At 36.3% G+C, this 24,019-nt stretch overlaps 1 protein-coding gene across 1 annotated transcript in view; it reads right to left on the reverse strand.

Moving 5' to 3' along the window:
- The window catches only part of NBAS (NBAS subunit of NRZ tethering complex), a gene marked incomplete at its 5' end in the record, with an annotated part of 193,283 nt that overhangs the window by 121,489 nt on the left and 47,775 nt on the right, over positions 1-24,019 (reverse strand). Inside the window, 11 exons of the mRNA XM_082481713.1 lie at positions 2,810-2,923; positions 5,854-5,966; positions 10,215-10,438; positions 12,624-12,726; positions 14,170-14,292; positions 14,792-14,854; positions 15,577-15,710; positions 16,685-16,858; positions 17,871-18,056; positions 19,405-19,558; positions 20,225-20,308. Of these exons, the coding sequence (XP_082337839.1) occupies positions 2,810-2,923; positions 5,854-5,966; positions 10,215-10,438; positions 12,624-12,726; positions 14,170-14,292; positions 14,792-14,854; positions 15,577-15,710; positions 16,685-16,858; positions 17,871-18,056; positions 19,405-19,558; positions 20,225-20,308 (1,472 nt within the window). The remainder of the gene's footprint in view (positions 1-2,809; positions 2,924-5,853; positions 5,967-10,214; positions 10,439-12,623; positions 12,727-14,169; positions 14,293-14,791; positions 14,855-15,576; positions 15,711-16,684; positions 16,859-17,870; positions 18,057-19,404; positions 19,559-20,224; positions 20,309-24,019) is intronic.

Consider the following 24,019-nt stretch of genomic DNA (forward strand, 5'->3'; position numbering starts at 1 on the left):
TTTAATTATTTCCTTTTTTATACCTACAATTGAATTTTACGAGACTCTTCATTTACAGACTATGATTAAGGCTATGCCAGCATTCCATTTAAAATCTGTTTTTAAAGGTATTATTAACCAAGCTATTAAAATCATATGCAACTTTAAGTTCAGTGTAAGGTTACCTATTCCAGCACTCACTGGAAATACATACAGCAGTAATTGAGGATCACAGAGTGAAGGTCTACAGACTTTCTTTAATCTGCTGAAAAATATTGCATTTGCATGCATGACAAAACAGCAATGACAATCACATTTCCTTTGTATGCTTCTGGATACTCTTCTGGATACTTGTCAATGGGATGGAATGTCATGCACAAAAAAATCTGCAGTAATAGCGGTATGTTGTTTATAGTTTTCAAGTCCCAAAAAACTAAAAAAGATTAAAGAGATACAGAGTTTCTTAAAATGAAAGAAACCTGTTTTCCATAGCCCATCACCTACAACAAATAAGTTTAGATAAAATTCATAGCTATGGCATTCTCTTACTGAATCATACTGCTTATAAATGAATATCCTGTATATAAAATAGTATTTCTGGATAAGTTATACGACTAGTCATCCCTCAGTGACAGTGAAATCACAAAATTTTTAATCATAACTGCTTAAAGCTATTTATAAAAAGAAAAACAAAAAACCACAGAAAAAAAACAAGACAAAAAAGACCACCACACACCACCACATCCACCACCACAGAAAGTCACTACTGGAAGTGTTTTATTGCTTTTTTTTTTTTTTTTTACCTTTCAAATAAATGTTAATCTATAACCAAAAGTTAACTTTGAAAGTGACTGAGTTATTTGTTTATTTAACATAAGAGACAGGAAAAGCAAATGTCAAAGTAGTGTATTCCTTACCAAGACTCACTCTTGAAATATACTTTTACTACTAAAATTCCACACTTACGACAGGAACAACTATCAGAGTTATTCCCGAGGTCAACCATTACAGTCAGAGAGCCCAACACTCTTACAATAAATATGGAATTTGTAACACAAGTAGTAGCTTTTACATCATTCACCTGCTTAAAAATTAACCACCTCGCACATTCACCTTCTGGTTTCCTCCAGCCTGGTAACCGCATGGAAGAGAAAATCAGGCAGCTATTTCTCTTTTAAGCTTCTATTTTCAGTGGTGTCTCAATAAGCGCCACTGTGATTGTATCACTACCACACCGACATTCCCATACCAATGAGCTCTACGTGAATTCCCTAATATACACTGCCTCTCATCTTTCAGTCTCTGGAGATGGGAGCCACGAGTTTATTCCCTGTTCAACAGTGCATACCAGGGCACTATAGATGCTGATCTACAACTAAAGCATTAGGACAACACTACTGGACAAGATACTTTGTGGTTTTAAGCTTCACAGAATCACTGTGGATTTTGCTTTTCCTTCTCTCATACAAAGAGAAACGTTTAGATTCAAAAAGGTGATAAACTAAAAATCAGCAGCATTAGCCTAAAGAACCCAGAATATTAAGAAGAAAAATTGACAGATTTTAACTTGATGTGGGAGGAAGCAGAAAGGGAAGGCAAAGAGGTGTACAGCAATCTTGTCTTATGAGCCAATATGGAGATATTTTTTTCCAAAGTCTTGCGAGCAAAGAAAAAAAGAGAAGTTATGACTGTCATTGTAGTTCCACAGAATAGGAGATTACATGCAAAATGAAAAGATACACTGACTGGATCCAGCTACTTAACATGGTATCACCCCCTCCCCTCTGCCATCTTTCAAGTAGTAGGGCTACGTAACAGGAGCACTGAGCTCAACAGTCACGACAGTGTTTCCAGTGACTACTTTCTTTAGGACCTAGACAGCTCGGGAGGTCAACATTCTCACTTCAGTACCTCTGTTCATAACCTCACCCAATCCCTCCGAATATCTCCCTCCCTATATATATAACACTATGCAAAAATTGCCAATACTGAAATACTGCCAATTCCTGAAAACATAACAAAATAGTCTTAAATGATTTAACAAATAGAGAAAAACTAACCAGGCATGCATCAGTGACAAAGCCGCAATACATTGATTTTTATATACCATGCTGCATGAAATATGAATTTCTATTTCATATTTTATATTTCTATATTACATTTCTACATCATAAAAATATAGCAGTATTGTATTTGCAGTTGCATTGAAGAAGTATTTTTCAAAAATCAAAAGGTCTGCCGGACACTTCAGATAGCCTATCAAAAAAAAAAAAAAATACATCTAATATCCTTAGGATTTAATCCCTTGAAGATGTTCATCTCTTCAAATGAACACTCAAGCTAACACGTTATTTTTAGCACACAAAGGAGATACACAAAGCATAGACAAAAGGCTAACAGCTGAAGTTTATGAATTACAGATGACCTTCTTTCCCCTCTGATTTAATAATAGTCCCATTTAAGTTAAATTACCTTATTTGACAGACAATAAAATTTACTGGAATTTTAGTATTACCAGTTAACTGTAAAAAATATATTCTCAGCCACAACTCCTCTAATCTGAAATAAACTTTTACTCAAAATCCAGATTAGACAAAGTTGGTTTTATTTTAGGTGGTAGTAGAATGTCAGAGCAACTGACAGTATCGGCTGTTTTACAGATAAAATATTTCATCCATGTAAAATATTTCATTCCTCCCCAATGACTGCTCTTCCAGATGACTTTATAGTGCTATACTTGAACACCCATTCTCATGATCAACTCAAATGTCCTACAGCATAAACACAAATGCATGTTGCATTGCAATTCAGTGTCTTATTAACAGCTCACCTGCAACCCTTAGCAAATTTGCAAGCCCCAGGAGCTTAGCAGACTGCTTATAGTTCGTTGACATCTGAGCAAGACAGTCCTTGATGAGACTAAGTCGATCCGAACATAAACGCACTGTTGAAAGAAGAACTGGTGTTAGCGGCTGTACAAATGCATCCTACTGCTGTGTTTCTGGTTAAACAAAGTAGACGCAGAAGGAGTGCTAGGGAATATAAGAACGCAAACACGACCTGAAAACCAGCTCCAAGTTACTTGCATGCAGATCCTCGATTATATCTATAAACAGAAAGTTAAAATAACACTACAATATATCCAGCCCAAATCACTTGCAAGTCAGTCTGGGAAGGAAGGAAGAAGAGGGAGACTCACCTGAATGAAAACTTATTTTTGTTTCAGGTTTTCAGACTCAATGTTTTTAAATTTGTATGACCAACCATATGCCTTTACACAATTTTTTTTTAAAATATCATTTTTGGAACATTCTCAGAAAAACTGCTGAAACAGCTATTAAGTTTCTTTCAGAATGTTGTAAATAATATTTCATGCAACATTTTATTTTAGGGTGGACAGGATACATCACACAGACTTAAAGAACTGTCATAGGCAAAATTTTCAGGCTGTTTTAATTTACATAATTATTTTCTGAGCAAGTGGAAAGATAGCCTGGAAATCACCAGGTTGTGCTAGCCAGATCCTGAGAAGCTTACAACTAGTACTGTGTTTCAAAAAATATATTACCAGGAATTGCAGCCTTCCAGTACTTCAAGGGGGCCTACAGGAGAGCTGGGGAAGGACTTTTTACTAGGGCATGTAGCGATAGGACGAGGGGGAATGGCTTTAAACTGGAAGAGAGCAGGTTCAGATTAAACATTAGGAAGAAGTTTTTCCCTTTGAGGGTGGTGAGGCACTGGAACAGGTTGCCCAGAGAGGTTGTTGAGGCCTCATCCCTGGAGCTGTTCAAGGCCAGGCTGGACGTGGCCTTGGGCAACCTGGTCTAGTGGGAGGTGTCCCTGCCTATGGCAGGGGGGTTGGAACTCGATGATCTTCAAGGTCCTTTCCAACCTAAACCATTCTATGATTAAACAAAAACCTGAATTCTATAATTTAATATCATGAACCAATTTCAGTGCTCTCTTTAGCTAGTTAGCAAGCAGCTAACTTCAAGCTGCTGCTTTTAAGAGGTAACATTTTCATACCATGCAAGTTCTCAGAACACAGAGGAACAGCATGTGGATCTTCCACTTCACACTCAGCAAGACATTAACGTCTGTGTGAAGGATAAACTCTGCATTAGCATATTGGGCTTAAAACATATGATATTAGGCCTCTCAATAAGAGCAAAGAAGCACTCGCATAGGGAAAACTCTTAAGAAGTTCTGGAAATACGATTAAAACAAATTAAGAAAGGAGAAGCAGGAAAAGGTTACACTTTTAGTTTCATTTTTAATATTCTATCACATACATGTATTAGTATACAGCAGTAAAATATTTTCATTCACTGACTGTATAAGCAAGATTTTTTGAAATATCTAACATAACTGAAAGTATTTGGAAATAACACCATAGGTAAAACACTTTCAATAAACATGGACTTTTCTTCACCTTTTATGTTAATAAGGAGTCTCTAAACTGGATTTTATTAAAATACACCATAATAGGAGTTCACAAGCTCAACTGCTGAGTTTGCTAAAAACACAAGTGGAGGGAAGCTCTACAGAAAATTAAACATAAAAGTGCAAATAAAAGTCTATTGCTAATTCTTACTGTGGGAATAACTGATTTTTAATGTTATTTTAATGAAATTCTATCAAAGTAACTGACCATTTAAAGACTTCCATTAAAATTTTAAAATGTAATTTTAATCTTATTAAATTAGTTTGATTTGCATGAAAGTTACTGAAGAAATTATAAGTCAGGATCATTAATGATATTGCAGGCATGATTTCACATACGGTAATTAATCTAGATCAGCCGTATTACACATAATGTTAATGCAATATTGTTTCCACTTTTTTTTTTTTTAAGAGATACCTTCACATCTACACTGAAAGAGATGAAGAAAATGAATGCGTACTTTTCTATAGGCTGACCAAACTGACTAAAAAATAATTGTGCTCTAGAAACCACGCTTATTCTCACATCTGAAATGGTAAGATACCTGAAGATAACGTACTCAGCTCATTTTGAAGGCATACTTGGAAAAAACAAACAAAAAAAAAAAAAAAGAAGACACCAAAGTAAAGTGACAACAGCCACTAAGAACATCCGCTTCGTTTTCCACAGACCCACAAGTGCTTTCTATAAATGCCAGTATTTCTCTGCTCAATGCCAGAATTAAAATAGTACCATCAGCACGTTTCATTGGGACTCAGTGCTCTTCTCAGCCAGTTCTTTTAGAGTCCTCTCAGTCCCACAGTTTCACATAGTTGCCCACATACCATACATTCAAGCTTCACTGAATGCCAGGTAGATGAGCTCTCTTCTATTTCTTTCACTTCAAAAAGTGTGTTTGTTAGTTTGGCACAATCTATAAGCAATAAAATATACTGCAATATATTCCATTTTTCCCTTTATCTCATCGTCCATAATCATCCTTTCTTTCCAACGTCTATCCAACAACTTCCCATACCATTGGAGCCAGAGCTCCAAACCAGATTTTGTTTTAAACAATTACCTCTCTCCCACCCATTATTTTAAAGCTCATCTGCACATAAGCAAGTGCAGACTATTCTGTAAATAAACTGAAACTATTTCTGTTGAAGTTACCAGGAGCTTCAGATACCCAGTACTCTAATTATTAAAAAGCCCTGCTAAAAATAAGTCCTAAAAACATAGATTCTATATGCAAACATCTTTCTTATCTCTGATAAACTGAAAAATGCTTTTGAAAAAATCCTTTTTTGGTATGTGCCTATAAAGCTATTTGGAGACAGGGAATGGACCCTCGAGTTTATTCACGCAACACTCACACAATAGTAAACTATGTCATGCATATTTCTGCATGTGATTCAAGTAATCCTATAAAGAATAAAAATATGCAGTACCTTGTAGTGGTAATATTTTCACACCAAATTCTTCAAGGTAGCCAAGAGCACGAATAAGGTCTAGCTCCTCCTGAATAGCACTTGGGCAGTCTACAATAAGTTGTAGACAGCACCTAAATAGAAAGGAAACAAACTTTTTCTGAAGATTGTTGAATAAATTCAAAGTTAAATTTGTGGGAAAAGTTCACCTGTGAGTTAAAAAAAAAAAAAACCAAACAAACAAACACACAAAAACACACACCCAGTAAACTACTATGTTTATGAAATGTCAAAATACTCACTAGTTCTGTAACACATATTCTAAGTGTTTGGCACTACTTCTCTTTTGTGGCTGGATAAACATTTTAACGAAATTCTATTCTTAGATTGCTGCAATCTTCTTCACCTAGCTGTGATAAGAACAACGCCTAAACCCTCTTGAATTTAGACCTGCAATGAATTTAACAGAATATATTGAAGACAGATCTACTTAAATATGTTAATTATTTAGGGAAATATTTCTCCTATCACTATCGTGATTTGGGGTTGTCAGAAGATAAAAGCAAACTTCTATAAAAAGTTGATTGGAAGTGAAATGTTAGAGCTGTTTTCACAAATTCAATTTCCTCAACTAGGTTCAGTAAATGCAAACAAAGCTGATTAAAAAAAAAACACACAAAATTGCTCTGAAGATTAATCAATGCTTACAATTATTAATAACGCATTATCTTAAATATTTTTAAATCATATTTTTATGAATATTACATTGACATCATCAGCTTTTAGATAAAATTTTTTAAGCAGAACTTGCATTCTGGTACAGTATGTTCGTACGTAGCTTTAGTGATACCTGTTTAACAAAAAATCCAAATGCAAAAAAAGAGTCTCAATGATTTAAAATGGCTTCATTCATCATGCGCATTATATCAGGAAAGTATTTTATTTGTGCATTTTGTCATATGGCTATTATCTCTACATGTTAATTAATAAATAGACGTTTACATCAAAAATAAACTTGTACGTTAGCTACATTCCCACCTGAACCTATAACATTTTTCAGGAGCACTGACAAACATTTCATGGTAAAGTGGAGATTAAAACAGGAGTGGAAAGAAAGAGAACTAGCTAAAGATAAGACAAATACGTTCCACCCAAAACAACTCATACAGGAAGGTTACTAGGAGACCTACACACTGTAATAATCACTCACGGAAATAAGTTACGTTACCACGAAAAAACTGATTAGAGAAAAGTCAGGCAAAGACAGGCAAAATTATATTACAGTGCCACATCGAACAGCAAAGGATTGGACTGCTGACCCAAAAGGTCTGCTCCAAACAACTGTGCATTTTGTTCCTGTTGCTCCAAAATAAAGCTACTCAGTTCTGAAAACCAATGAATCCCTCTGCCTCCATCACCCAGGGGAGGGCTTCTCTCCTACTCACAGAGGAAATCCCACCACTACAATATCCTCTCCCCATACAAGTAAGTAGCTAACAGAGAAATTTTAACTGTGGCGATTACACGCATATAGATAAATTCAGTTGTAGTTGGGACTTTATAAGAGTGTATGCGCCTACTTCATTGTGATCGCAACTGTTGCACAGTATATCTAGTAGCCCTAGTGCCCAAAATGTAAAAATTTTCAACTGATTTTAAAATATATATATTCATATAAATAGTCATATATTTAAAAATAAAGATATAAGTTTAAAAAGCCAGTGACTCTTGGGCCTTTTAGGCCTCCACAGTAAATATTTACTTAAGAGTGCTTATAAGCAGTAACAACAGTCAATAAACTGAGCTTTCAATAAAAAGGTAGAAATAGAGCTAGCATTATTTAATTAATATTGTAAAAGTGACTATCGTACAACTTTTACCTAAGGCAATAATGCCTTTACTAAAAAAGTAAACAAAACCCCATAAAAATAAATGAAGAAACCCTCATCCTCATCATAATGTGTGTGTGTATTTGCAATGGGAGAGAGGAACAAGCTGTGAGTGATTAGGGAGGAAAAAAAAAAAAACACAACACTTTTTCAGTCATTTTCTAGTTCATTTATGGAGAATGCAACCGCCACTCAAGGCAAACTACAGAAACATTCTTCCTTTAATCCCTAATGGAAAATACACAATATGTCAATCCAAAAAGTTGTGGTCAACAGATCAACGTCCAAGCGGAGAGCAGTGACAAGTGGTGTTCCTCAGGGGTCGGTACTGGGACCTGTACTGTTCAACATCTTTATCGGCAACATGGACAGTGGGGTCGAGTGCACCCTCAGCAAGTTTGCCAATGATACAAATCTGTTTGGCAACATAGAGACACTGGAGGGGAGGGATGCCATCCAGAGGGACCTGGACAGGCTGCAGAGGTGGGCCCAAGCCAACCTCATGCAGGTCAACAAGGCCAAGTGCAAGTTGCTACATCTAGGTCAGGGCAATCCCAAGCACAAATGCAGACTTGGCGGGGAATGGCTGGAGAGCAGCCCTGAGAAGATGGACCTGTGGGTGCTGATTGACAAGAAGCTCAACATGAGCCAGCAATGTGCGATCGCAGGCCAGAGGGCCAACCGTATCCTGGGCTGCATCAGAAGACGTGGGGCTAGCAGGTCAAAGGAGGTGATTCTGCCCCTCTACTTCGCTCTGTTGAGACCCCACCTGGAGTACTGCATCCAGCTCTGGAGTCCCCATCATAAGAAGGACATGGACCTGCTGGAGTGTGTCCAAGAGAGCCACAAGGATGATCCAAAGGCTGGAGCACCTCTCCTATGAGGAGAGGCTGAAAGAGTTGGGGCTGTTCAGCCTGGAGAAGAGAAGGCTCCGGGGAGATCTTATTGTGGCCTTCCAGTACCTAAAGGGGGCCTACAGGAGAGCTGGGGAAGGACTTTTTACTAGGGCATGTAGCCATAGGACGAGGGGGAATGGCTTTAAACTGGAAGAGGGCAGGTTCAGATTAAACATTAGGAAGAAGTTTTTCCCTTTGAGGGTGGTAAGGCACTGGAACAGGTTGCCCAGAGAGGTTGTTGAGAGGTTGTTGAGGCCCCATCCCCGGAGGTGTTCAAGGCCAGGCTGGATGTGGGAGGTGTCCCTGCCTATGGCAGGGGGGTTGGAACTCGATGATCTTCAAGTCCTTTCCAACCTAAGCCATTCTATGAGTCTGTGATGAAATTTTATAGTAACAATATTTTATTCAGGAAAACTTCTTAATTTGAAAAGGGATAATAAATTACAAACAGTCTGACTGTATTACCATATTCAGTACTCAAAAAAAAAAAAAAAATGGTAACGTGTATGTACATACCATTATGGGTCAAGATGAATTTCTATCTTGAGAGGAAGAAAAAAGTTTTAATCTTTTTCTTGTAATTAATAGGTAAGTGTACTCATGTGTAAGTGAAAGTAGTGCTTTAAAAAGACATGTCTCAACTACAAAGGAAGACGCAAGTCTTTTGTTCAGTTACGGGATTTTTTTTTTTGTTGTTGTTGTTTGGGTTTTTTTGTTTGTTTGTTTTTTTTTTTTTTTTTTTTTTTTTTTTTTTAATAAGTGCCTTAAGGAAAAAGGAAAACTCATTTGTATTAACGCATAACAACACTACCAATGAAACAGCGAATTCTTACAATAAAACAGAAAGGCTGGAAATATTAAGACATACCTCTATTTTAAATAATTAGGGTAAGTCAAGACATCAATCTTTTGCATAAGTAACACCCTATTATTTTACCTGTCTGCATCTAAACTGTAAAAGAAAGTACTTCCATATCTAAATCTACACAAGAATAAAGACCCACACTGCAACCTCCAAGGCTACTCCAATGCCTGAATTCCTTTCTGAAGAATTATTTGGCTTATGCCTAAATGTAACACACACAGACAGCCTCAAATGAACTCTCAGAATTGGAAAAGACCAATGTAAGAAAAGAAATGAATGAATCGGAAAAATGCTATTTTCTGTCATGATAGCAACCGGGGCCCACAATTGTGGTTCAATGCCGTAATGTGGATAAGGTTCAAATAACACACACAAAAAGCTTGTTATTCAAAGAGAAAGACCAGCACATTTCTTCTTCTTTTTCAACCTAAATTCTGTAACAGATCATTCCAGCAACCAGGGACAGCAGTGGTATACACACACACACACACAAAGCAAGCCAAGGAAAAAATGAAAACACACCCCCCCACCCCACCCCCCAAAAAAAAAAAAAAAAACCACACAAACAAAAAATCTTACAGAAACCAATGATATTGTTTCCATTTACCATGCATTTTTACATGAAGAGAAATAAATCCACGTAAGATTCATCCCCTTTTACGGGGAAAACAAAATTCAAGTTTCAATCGAAAGAGCAACATCTGTTTACATATATCATAATCGTAAATATACCTGGCCAAATCCATACAGCTATCGGTCAAACTCGTTGAAGAATTGAAATATTCTCTGCCAGCCGCCAAAACTAGCTCGATACTTTTCGCATAGCTGACTCGGTACTGTGGCTTCCCTTTTGAAGAACTCGGTAGATCCACTGACCAAACACTGCAATGCATCATTTGCCCAGCCAAGTGGATATTGTCTATACTGCTTGAGCATAAGAGACTTTCTGTGAATATCTAAAACAAAGAACAATAATTCAGTAATCTGCAGCAACAGCTTCAAGGAAGTTTATCTGCATCGTATGGAACCATCCCCTTTGAATAAAAGGTTCTTTGAAGTTAAAAGAATATATTCAGTCCGAGCAGAAAAGGTAACTTCTACCAAGGACAGAATTTCCACAATTTAACTGAAGCTAAAATTAACTAGTAGCTAGTTATTTCTACTTCCTACAGAAAAAAAAAAAAAAAACAACTAACTGCCTTTTTACAGTATGAGTTAGAGACCAGAAATTATTTATACCTATATTCCGAGGTGTTAATAGGATGTAAGAATCTGAAAAGGTGGTTCAGTATTAAGACCTTAAAATCAACAACATATGAGAATTGAGAATGAAGCTATTTTTAACTGAGCACATAAGATGTTTTTTGAGTTTCAATCAAGACTATCTTCAAAGACTGCACATTAATATAATGCTGCATCTGCCACAAAACACCTAACTTACTTTCAGGTCAAAGTTTTGCCCACTTTAACACACTCAAAATAATTTCAATTCCTTATAATAATTTCAGAAAATATTGCAGCTGCAACAATATGCCCTTGTTTGAAATTTCATAAAAAATTAAATAGAATCAATGAATCATAGAACAGCAAAGGCTAAAAGGGACCTCAAAAGACCATCTGCTCCGACCTTTCATGGGAAAGGGGGCATAGATGATATTATCTAGCACCCTGTCCAATCGCATCTTGAAATGAAAGTATTTCTTCACTAGGAAGAACCTCTCCAAACCATCCCACGCTCTGGAAAGGAACACAGTTCAGAACTTCTTAAAAAACATCATACAACTGGATCATCTTCCATTTCACAATATATTAATCCTCAAGGAACAGTGAAAGATGCAAAATATAATAGCTGACTCTTCTTCCTTGAGGATCACATACATACAATTTACCTCTCTCAAAACTTATGGACATGAAGTCCTTCAAGAGGACAGGATTTACTTTGCGTGCAAGCAGAACAGAGTGAGCATCATGCTAAATATAGATGCCAATACAATCCTCACACGTGATTGCAAATCCTTACTGCCTCATCAAGTTCTCAGTTTTTAAGTTATCAAAGTATAATTGTATACAACAGCACTACATTTCAAAGCATTTTCAGCATTCCTAGATCATTTTTCCAAAACCCTTTGTTGTGTCTTTTTATCACATGGTACAGAGGTTAAAAAATAATTTAATATTAATACAAAACATATTAAGATCAGAGCAAAGCAAATGCTATTATTTTCAGAGCGCTCCACTACTATATTTTTTTACATGCACTTAAAAAAAAATTCCAAGTACACTCAGCCTTAACCTGTCACAAAACCACGAGCAGTAAATACACTGCAGTTCTCTTTGAGCAACTTCAAATTGTATAGCTACAGAGAATAAGTGAGGGGTTTATGTATAAGATGAATAGCATTTCTTTTTTTCTTCTTTTTTCTTTTTTTTCCTAATTTGCTTTCAGAACTTCTCCCAAGAGCTAATCAGACTGGTAGCCATAAGCAATTAAATATGCAAACTGTAATACAAATGATTTGACTATTTAAACACCAATAATAGCGGACACGGCACTGTTTCTGTAATAAATTGCAGTATATTGAAGTGAAAATATAGATAAACAATACATGTAGAATTTTCTGTGACATCATTCTAAAACCTGTCCTTTGCAAATATTAATGCAGAGGTTCTTTCCTTCGATGAAATTAGATATCCCATCTCGCGTTATTTTACTTCAACTGCAAGCAGTAGAAAGGCCATAATCCTATAATGATCTTGGATAATATGATCAAACCAAAACTTCATGTTTAAGAAATGCTTGGGTAAAGAAAACATTTAGCTAAAAGACTGTTTATTTTCATCAGTTTTAAGTGTTCATTATTAAATATATTTGTATGTAGAATTACGAAGTCTCAAGAAGTTGACTCAATTTATAAAAAGTTGAATTCTAGTAAAAGATAAACAGGATATTTATTAGAGGGGCTTTGGATGAAATTAATTAACACAGGAAGTTTCTGATTTGAATTAAAATACCATAGAAGAGCCAGTAGATAATAAAGTAACATAACACATGAAAACATATTTACATTTCTGAGCACCAATATGAAATAAGAATTTGTATCTTACTTGGGACATAAATCAGTAAGAAAATGTAAAACTCACCTCATAGCAAGTATCTGAATGCAAGCACGTATATACTTTCTGCTGCATGTCTAACATATCTTGGAGCAATTCCTTCCAGTGTGTCTCACTGACTGATGGTTGCCTACAAACAGTTTTAAAATTAAGTATTCTCCCCCTCAACAAATTTAAAGAAAAGTTCCATCACCAAAAATATGAGTTTTCTCAAATGCTATTTCATCTTTAAATTGGACTTTTAACCAAAAGTGATTTAAAGATAGAATGCTTCTAATATTAAATTACATTAAACGAATGCCTGTGGGTAAAATTGTTTGACGACAATGTAGTACCCAGTGTTTTTTTCTGTGGGATAAGACAGGGATTTAAGCAATCTCTATCAAGACCCCCCAAGTAGGTTTTGATAACTTCCAGTAGCACATCAGAAAGTTCGAAGTGCCATCTTCCTGCTGATCCAAGAACAGCTGGGTAAAAATAAGTTTGTAACAGCAACTGAGGATCATTAACACGCTGTTCTTTGTAGGCAATCTCAAAGGACTAGTCAAGTGCATACAATCACAGGTGAACTGAGCTACAAGTTTATTTTCTTCCTTCAATTGGAATGGTATTCAGATTCTTGACCCCCTGGATCCATGGATCTCTGTTTACCCGCAAAGCTTCCTATACAACTTCATGAGCTCTATCAAGACTTTTATTAGTAAAAACACCATGAAGGTTTTTTCACGTTATCTTGAGCCTTTCAGCTTAAAAAAAGACCCTTTTTTAAGCTAAACAAGCTAGTCCAGCTAACAGTGATTTTCTCATGTGGCCTTAGCTTTCATTTCAGCAAAGTAAAGGGTCTCTACAGAAAGTGAAAAATCAACATTTTTCCTACAGAGGCATTGACTTGGTCTTCCTAAAGAAAGGTTTTTAGAAGTCAAAAAGCTTTCAGCATGTCCAAGCCTACCCTACCATCACCGATAAACTGTTGTGCATGTTTACTTTAAATAAAATAAAAAAAAAAAAAAAAACAACCCACAGTGACGGCTGCTTTTCCCAGGGTTCAATCTTTTTATCTTGCTTATGCCAAGAGCCGTGTAATAATTCATTTACAGTCAGAAGACTAGCTAAATGAAGTAGTTCTTAAGCAGAAAAATTGAAAAATTATACTGGAAATATAAGAAGTAGAATCAATACGTATAATCAATAAATTCTTCTATTATAAAAGCTCCTAAGAAAATACGCAAAAAAAAAAAAGTGTTATTTTACAAATCCTACACTCTCAATAAAATTAAATAGGTCTTAAAGGACCTCATTTACAATACGTTAACTTTTATTGTTCATCATCTTACAGTATTTTGCAGCCAGTATGCTTTTAGGCTTCTTGAACACAAGCATATTGAAACAGGTTTGAAACAAGACAGAGTTTTTTGAATGTGGCGAATGCAGCCAAAACACTAATCATGTTAATTATCAGTTTAACAAATGTGTTTCATGTACACCATGTTCAGTTTGAACACTGCAGTTCCCTACTGCAACAAAACATTACAGTCCTTTCCCTTTTATCTCCCATTCCCCTTTGAATACTCACTTGCGACCTGTGTGCCTCGTCAGCCTAATCATCAGCTTCCTTGCCTCCTCCGCATTGTCCTTTGTGTCTTTCACAAAGGAAACAGGTTTCTGAAGTCCATGTTTCTCCAACAGCTCTGACACACTGTAAATGAATAGTCAACACTAATTCTGCACAGTTGTACAACCACCTCTGCTGCACAGTCTTAAAGCTGTCTCAGACAACATACTGGAAATGTAAACACTCTCCATAAGGTCTGTAACAGTATGGATTAACCAGAATAATGTTATTTACTCAAAATAATTAATACTGTAAAGTAAATACATATCATCAATAACCTGATGACATATTTTCTCAGCTTTTAGTTTTTGAACACTCAAAGCATTAGAATATCAAGATCAAAACAAATTCTCTAGATATTTCAGAACCAAAACTTCCTCTCCCTCAAAAAAAGTTTTGTAATATTCAGATAGAAATTTTCAATGGGTTTAGCTAAGTTCTGAATAGAAAAATGCATACAGATGATCTTGTCGACAGTACTAAAAACAAGATAAATATCCTTGCTGTTTCCTTGTCATAAGTTCTTGGCTATGCCTAGTGACTTCTGTAAGAATACATTACTTATTTCAATAAAATTAAATACCTAAGAATTTGTTCCAGTTCATCTACTTCATCATGAAGAGTGTTTGTTTTATCTGTTTCCGGTCTGCAAAGATATTATACAGTTAATATTAAATATACATATACATACTTGTAATTTATTCATATAATTCATATTACATAGATACAAAGATAAGCAGTTCAAAACATTCCTTGATGAAAATCAAATATATGTTTGCTGGAAACTATTAAAACTGCTGGCTTCTTGCTGGAATAGATAAGATTGAGAGGGTCCCTCCGTCTCCCAAAAACAGAGCTTTTCCTTCTTCCTTACACTTTTCTCAGGCTCTCCTTCCTACACGTAAAAGACATTGGGAAAATAGTTTACACCTTCTTATGCTTTCACTTTTGAGAATTACTTGTCCTTCGTATAGGTCTTCCATAGAGACCTCTCTCACAGGGCCATACTGCTGCTTATAAGCTAAGCGCAGGACACCATTAACTGTAACAAGACCAACAAGAGCAGTAAGATAGCACTAACGTTTGGTCTCAATTCACCAGGATATAAAAGTCTAAGAAACTAACACAGAAGGTCTAGGCTGCTACTTTCAATCATGTTTTGTTGCTTTATTTGGTAGAGTATGCATAAGCACAAGCGTACATATACGGCACAAGCATACATACGACCACGGCAACTCAGATAGGAACAGGATATTCCGGTAACATTACGGACCCGTTACTGACTTAATAACTGTTTTAAAATCATTAATTCACAGCTATATTTAACATTCCTAAAATATTTACAAATAACTAGCTGAAAATGTTTACCCGTATCCTCTTTGTGGAAGGCATTCCAAAATATCGTAACAAAGAGAGAGCTGGTCATCTCGTTCACAACTATAAATACATTCCAATGCCATAATCATAAGCTGGTCTTGATCGGGAATGATTTTTTGCTGACACTAACAGGAAAAAGAAAGCACATTAATTACAAACAGAAAACTAAAAATAAACAGTTAAGTTTCTTCTGAATATAAGGAGATGTGTACTCCAAGTAAATAAATTGTCTTTAGTTGTAATTAGAAGGTCTCTTGCTAACAACTTAGTGAAGTACTTTTTGAAGTTATGACCCGAAACACAACTTGGCTAGTTTCCTACACTGCAGACACTGGAAAGAACAGGGGTACGCTTTATAACCTTTTTGATTTTGAGAGGTGGAGAGGGTGCAGTGCAGAGGAGGGCAACTGCTGCAAACATTTGTCAGACTTATTTAATATGTACGACAGTATCAATATACATAAAATAGCTGTGTTTTTCCTTCACTGGTTGATTTCTCCCCATACACTTAGAACATTCAGTAGTATGTAAAAATGTGCTTACGTGCGCTGGAATAATTATTTAAAATGTAGAAGCAGCACGAAATACTCACACGGAAGGTAACTTCAACCCTTACTCATTGAACTCTTGGCTCCATCCTAATGGCCCCCATTTTTAGTCTTTACATTTACTGTGGAAAAGGCAGGGGGGAGAAATAACTTGAACTCTACAGCTAGTAAATTCCTCAGGAAAAAAATATTCCTGAGATCAAACTCTTTCATAACCCTTTTTTAAAAAGCAAGTATGCCAGGAATTTACTTTAAACACATCACCACAACATTACTTCAAAGAAGAATCTTTACAGTATTTTTTGTTCTACTAGGTCAAGATCATAATTACATTAGTTTAACAGTCTCAAGACAGTTTAATTGCATCATAAGATGCTATAACACTTTTTAACTAATGTTTCCTAAAACATAACAAATCCTGGGTCCAAGAAGAATGGAAAGATTAGAGAGACAATCTGATTTAGAAGATGAAATAACCCTATTTATAAATTCACTTGTTTGGGTAAGAGTCTCCAACAAAACCAGTAGAATCATCAGGGCTCTATACTTACAGCAGGTTTTGAATTCTGAAATATCTTCAGAGGTAGAGCCAGGTCTTCCTTTGCCAATGTTACCAAATATTCTTTAAAAAGTGAATTTGCAAGACCAGGGGACTGATTTTCACAACGGTGAAGAAAAGGGATCATCCACTGATAAACATTCTTCACATATTTTTCACCAGAGGACTGGAAAGGGCAATGAGTTAGAGAGGAAAAAAAAAAAGAACAAGTTCAGCTTCATTGTTCGAAACAAACAAGAAAACCCAAAAAACAAACAGAACATATTTTGATCAGTATAACTGAACAGTATCTTCATCTATCACAAACAACAGTTGACGCCTGACATTCACCACTGCCGCACAGATCACTACAACACGAAGCACTGAATCAATCCATCATCTTTCTGCTACCCAATGGGTCAGGGAAACCAAGCAGTACAGGAGTAAGCCCATTATGTGAGGAAAGCCTAGCTGCCTTCCTCCTGCAATTTCAGAATTAGCGAGACATCGGCTTGCATTCGTGTCAGAGTAGCATTACTTTCAGTCTGCAAGAACGCAAGACAGAAAAACAAGTGACAAGTGGTTACATAAATCCTAGCAAAATTTTGAAAATTCTGAGGAGCTTCAAGTGCATAACTATCCTCCTCTGGTGACTACATATTCTTTGACTGAATTTCAGAGCCGCGTCCAATCTTTAGGTACTTTTCAAGCTTTCCAAAAGGTCTTTTTCTATTCTGAAAGGCCATGCATGGGCTGAACACAGAGAAGATGAAAAACACACATATGCTGCAGAGACAAATATTAAGATTTTTTTGCCAGTATTTAAAGACACCAAAAAACATCCAAGGAAAACATTCAATGTTGTATCTGCAGCATCATCAACAGCTACACTGAAGATCTGTTAGAAAGGGTCAATGAAAAAGCAATTCACAGCTTTCAAAAGACTGGATTTATTAATGTTTAGTCCTGTGCCTCGGAAAAAGAAACAAATCTTTGAGAAAGCTGAGCCATTTTAGCTTTTGTTAAAAACAAATAAACAAAGAAAAAAAAAACACCACAACAGAAAAGGAACAGTAAAAGTGTTGAATTCTAGTTGAGTTAAAGATGGAGGTTCATCAGAAAAACATCAGACACCCATTCAGGGTAATGTGAATTACTGGAAATGAAGGCATACTTACTAATTTATTCAAAATACTTACATTCTTCATCAACAGTCTCAGCTTTTCAATGTCTTTCATGTCTACAAGTTCCTTCAAAGTTAAGGTTCGATCACCATCAGTTTCATAAACTACTGTCTCAAGAGTGATCAGATTGTCACAAAGCACTTGCAGACCAGGAATATTCCTCTCCATGCCAAGACGAACAAGGGACAGAGCACAGTCCACCTGAAAATTAATAATAAAAAACAACCCCTGCTGTACAACTGCTTGCCAAAAAACAACTGCAGGTCCAACCTATGTCCTGTTTGTGTCCCTATTTTCTTTCCCTATTCCTTTTGCTTAATAGGCAATTCTAAGTTCCTGTAAGTTTTTGTGGCCTGTATATTCCTAAATGGGATTGCTCTTCTCAGCTTCATTAGCTATCAGGAGAACATTATTTTTTATTCCTTCTAGAGATCTCACACCTCATCTCACTGCATGGAATATAAAGGATTGCTTTAAACTAAGATAATCAGTTAACTGACTGAAGTTATGCATAACTCTGCATGTAACATGACTTTTCTAGCTGACCATGAATTAACAATTTTAATAGTTGCATTTTATTTCACAGAAGATAATGACATTCTTTTTCCCTGGTGACTGAAAATACCTTTATATGAAAGATCCTGTTTCAATTTCAAAGAATGCAATATTGGCTGTACGTATTCAGTGAGGTACACGTACGTCTGGAAGAGCAGAATGCAATTTCATTTATATGTTAGTAATTTAATTGATCTTTGGAAGCTGCTTTTATTTCCGTACCTACTGATAGTCTGTTAAGATCACAGGAAACTATGATTAAAAGCCTCGGAGGACTGCAAACTTGAGGAATAAAAGAACTCGCGCATCAGAACTAACTCATAGTGATACTTCCAGTCAACCTCCTTTTCATGCAGCTAAATTGGCTTGAGAAGCAATAAAATACCAGAGCACATCAGTGATGAGCTCTATTCTTACTTGCAATGCTTATCTCTACCACATAGAGCTTCAAACATTTTTAAAATATGAAGAAAATAAAGAAAAAAGAAAAAAAAGAAAAATACACCTGCACGGTAGTCCCACAGACACACAATAAACCTGCCAGGAAGCAATCATGACAGCACTACAAACTGGCATATGAGCAACATATATGACGGCCATATACCAATATATGTGGCACATTATCATGTGACAGATAATAAAACATATTTCCTGATACCCTGTGCACAACATTTCCTCCCTTAGTTACAAACAAAATGCAGTGGTAAACATTTTTCAGGAACTATGAAAGTGCTACGGTAAGCCAAATGAACGGGAATCTACTGGCTTCCTATTCATTCCTATGGATTAGTTATTCAGCTGAGTAAACTTTAGAGCAAGCCTAAGTACACTGCAAAAGAAAAACAAGCATTTCAAAAGCCATGAGGATTGAGACACATGCAGTGTATACTACTGAGGGAAAAGCATCCCATCAATACGCATTAAGACAGGATTCTGTTGAAGAAGGCTGACCAGCCCGAGTCAGCCCTCAGCATTTCCTCACTGCTATTCTCACCTGCATCGCATATTTTTCAATTTCCTGTGCTCGGCTCAAATACCAATCTGTAACGAGATCTACTGAAAGGTCAGTAGTCCTGTACTTCAGTAACTCAGGTTGCGATTCATATAGAAATTCGCCTTCATCTTGTAAAGTTGGTTCAACAATCATCCTTTAAGAAAAAAAAAAGTAAGTATATTTTTAAGTATGCATTTGCTTGCATTTTTTCACATCAGTCTTCCTAAAACTTCCCGTTGTTCTGAAAGAAAATGACACAATCAACCTACCATTACACCAATAGTTTGATGAGACTCAAACATCAATCACAGTAAGCGTTAATTTTTATCTGCAAAGTAAGTAGTAGGAGATTCCAAACATGAGACAGATCATGAAAGAAAGAATCCTCTACTAAAGACACAGGTATGCCCAACTTCTGCCTTCCATCTGTTCCTCACACAGTGAAAGGCATTTTGTTATCCATTAATGCTAAGGTAATGTTATGGCTGACAAGTAAGGGCAGAAGGAAAAAAAATAAAAAAATAAAAAAAATAAAAAATAAAAAAAAAAAATCAAGATTTCCAACAGTAACGTCCCCCCTGCTCACACGCACTTGTGAAAGTTACTCATCCCATAATCACACTGAACATAATGAATGCTGTAACATGAAAGAGTGTTTGCTCAGCCTCATTAAGAAAGCTGAAAACACAAGTTAGTATATACAAAAGTAAGAGACTCTTATTGGGCATTTCCCACTTTTTAACATTTAGACAGTAAATTCTTTATCTGAAAGCTACATAAATATAAATAAAAAGTCTATTTGCTTTTTCTATATATTTACCTGCATTCTGCTTTTTCACACCAGTCTTCTTCACGATGTTTCTGCTCATTCCAAGGAATAATTTTCAATATCCCCTGCTTGTAACTGGTACAAGAGAAAAGGGAAGCTTTACACAATTTTATCTTTAAAAAAAAAAAAAAATGTGATGGTATTCAATTAATGGAATACAGAGCATACACAAGTATTTCAGTGAATTCACAGTAAGCAAGTTGTTCAATTACAGTATCAGTTAAGATTTATCACTTCTCAATGCAGCTTTACAATTGTGATTTTGCCTGTATGATATTATCTGTACAAACACATATTCTACCTATAACATTAAAGATCCATTAAAAAATAATTACTAAATCGATCTTCTTACTGACCATACCTCAAATAAAGAAAAAAAAAAAAAAAAAAAAATGAAAAACCCACTACATACGCTTTAAGAATTTCTACTGCTTCACAGTAAGTGTTCTGACTTCACGTGCTGTCACGGAAGACTGAAATGAGTAAAAATCTTCACAGCTTAACAAAAAAATATAATTCTTCAAATTTTAGCACAAATCCTTGTACTGAAATGAAACAAAATCTGCCCTGCTGTACTGATCTTCTCACTTTAAGTTTAATGTGTTTTTCTGACTACAAACTTCCACAGTGAAACAGTCTTTAAATATTGAGGTAGAAGTACAAAAAAACCAAACTTGCTTAAGACACAAGTTAAGAACACCATGGCCAATTACTAGAATGATTAGTTACGGCTTGCTGTTGTAGGGGAGTTGTTTAAGCAGCATAAAAATCCAAGAAAACCATGTCAACCTATTTAGAACAAACTAAAGGAGGCGAGAAGAACCATATAGGTTCTGGCATTTGTAGAAATAAGACACAAACCACGTACAAAGTAAAGACATTAAAGTTTCAGCATACTGGAGCAATAAGCTATTTTAAGTCTCATTCATTTTCTCTTGACCCTGATAATAACCAGCAATAGCAAAACTACGTAGACAATCCATATTTACAAATGACAACTGACAGTATCTTCTCATCCCTTGAAGAGCAGCACTGTAACTCCCTAGCTTAAAAAGAAACACAATTCCAACAAACAGATCAATTTCACGATATAGTAACAGTTAAAACAAACTAAATATCAGTAACTTTACCTCATTTAGCAACAGCCATTAAACACATTTAACAAAGTGAGGCACGTCCATACCAACTGCCCTGTGCACATACACATTTCTCCCAGAAGGTCAGAGACCCTTTCTTTCCTTCCTCTATCCACTAACAAATAATACCCTATGTTTTATCATACTAATTCCAAACCTCCAATGAAACACGCAGTTGAAATGCAGCAATAAATCGGTAGAGACAGATCTGCAGGCTATAAATGTCAAAAGAAAGGAGGGGAAAAGATGGAAAATTGCTAATTCTGGTGTCTTAGCTATAGTAACATCTGCGTTCAATTACAGTGCAGTTGGACAAAACACTCCACAATTACCTTTACAATTACACACCATGTAGTAACATCACTGAAAAATAATTAATAAAGAAAACTCCAAATTAACATAGAATCATAGAATGGTTTAGGTTGGAAAGGACCTTGAAGATTATCGAGTTCCAACCCCCCTGCCATAGGCAGGGACACCTCCCACCAGACCAGGTTGCCCAAGGCCACGTCCAGCCTGGCCTTGAACACCTCCAGGGATGGGGCCTCAACAACTTCTCTGGGCAACCTGTTCCAGTGCTTCACCACCCTCAAAGGGAAAAAACGTCTTCCTAACGTTTAATCTGAACCTGCCCTCTTCCAGTTTAAAGCCATTCCCCCTTGTCCTATCACTACATGCCCTAGTAAAAAGTCCTTCCCCAGCTCTCCTGTAGGCCCCCTTTAGGTACTGGAAGGCTGCAATAAGATCTCCCCAGAGCCTTCTGTTCTCCAGGCTGAACAGCCCCAACTCTTTCAGCCTCTCCTCATAGGAGAGGTGCTCCAGCCCTCAGATCATCCTTGTGGCTCCCCTGAGGAACGCCACTCATCACTGCTCTCCACTTGGACATCGAGCCGTTGACCGCAACTCTTTGAGCACGCCCATCCAGCCAGTTCTTTATCCACCGAGTGGTCCATTTGTCAAACCCATGTCTCTTCAGTTTAGAGACAGGATATCATGTGGGACAGTGCCAAGCACTTTGCACAAGTCCAAGTAGATGACATCAGTTGATCTTCCCTTGTCCACTGCCGCTGTAACCCCTTCGAAGAAGGCCACAAAATTTGTCAGGCATGACTTGACCTTGGTGAAGCCATGTTGGCTATCACCAATCACCTCCTTGTTTTCTATGTGCCTTAGCAGAGTTTCCAGGAGGATCTGCTCCATGATCTGGCCAGGCACAGAGGTGAGACTGACTGGCCTGTAGTTCCCTGGGTCTTCCTTATTTCCCTTTTTGAAAATAGGGGTTATGTTTCCCCTTTTCCAGTCAGCAGGACCTTGCCAGACATTTACGGTATAAGCACCAGGAATAAAGTCACTTTCTGACTTTGGAAAGATTCATCATCACCCTATGTATCTGAGGCAGGGAGCTTTTGTTTAAGTCTTAGATAACACAATTTATCAATTAATTTTGAATATTCATGTTTAAAACTGGGTTCATAAACTAAATTAATAAGGACATATTTAAAATGTCATATGTGAGAATTTTCATTATGGAAGACCCAGTTTGTAGTGAAAAAAGCTCTCATTATCAGTTGAAATGTCAAGTAACAGAAAAGCCAAAGTGTGATTAACATTCCCTTCCAAAATATAAAATCAAGATAGTACAGCAAGTCTTTATATTACAATCAATAATGCTCTCTTTTTCTATGTTCTATTAAACACAGAAGAAAACTCAACAAAATTTATTGCCCAATTTCTTTTCACAGTAAAATGTTTCCATTTGCTTCCCAAGTTGGCTTAAGAGGACATTTGAGGTGGGATTGTTTGGTTGGTTGCTTTGTTTGGGTTTTGTTTTGTTTGGGGAGGATGTTGTTCGTGGTTTTCTTTGGTTTTTTTTGTTTGGTTGGCTGTGTTGTTTGCTTGGTCTTTTTTTTTAATATTAACAAGATCTACTGATCCAAGCCTGTACTGACAAATACTACACTGAAACATTCTTCTTAATTAAGCTGCCACATCCTGCATACTTGCCATAGATGTAGCAAAGGTACATTCTGGAATTACAGCTCCAGTTAAGAAATTGTTTCTTAACAGATTCAGTAGCACAAAAACTTTATAATTAAAGTCGGCAAAACTTGAAAACTTTCTTAACTGACCTGAATATCAGAATGAATTTCATGTTTTCTCCCTCCAATTATTCTTAACATAGTTGAGTCACTTTCCTGACAAACTTTCCTGATAAACAATTACTAGAGACTAAATAGTTTAATTTTTATGCAAGCAAGACCTAACCCAGCCTAAAACCAGAAGTTACCAGAAAACACTTATTTTTTGCAGACTGATGAAATCGCTATCGACAAGTCATTTCAGAAAATAATCTGTATTTCCTTCTCCCCGTCTAAAAGTAGGTATTTTCTCCCCTATTCCTGTAACACAAAACATACCTGGGTTTGCCTTTAAATTCCAACTGCTTCAAATATTTTCAAAAAATACATTTTAAAATATCGTCCTTTCCAATTAACAGAAGTCATGGATTAAGTACAGGCTCCATTCAAACTAACTTCTCCAACACCCCACTATGGCTTATAGTTTCAACGTGCAACTCTGCCTACCTCACCCAACAGGGTATGACAGAAAAAAGTCGAAAAGTACAGAGACGAGCAATGTGAATGATCAA

This window comes from Vanellus vanellus, assembly GCF_965231255.1.
Source record: "Vanellus vanellus genome assembly, chromosome: 3".
In the NCBI taxonomy this organism is placed as follows: Eukaryota; Metazoa; Chordata; class Aves; order Charadriiformes; family Charadriidae; genus Vanellus; species Vanellus vanellus.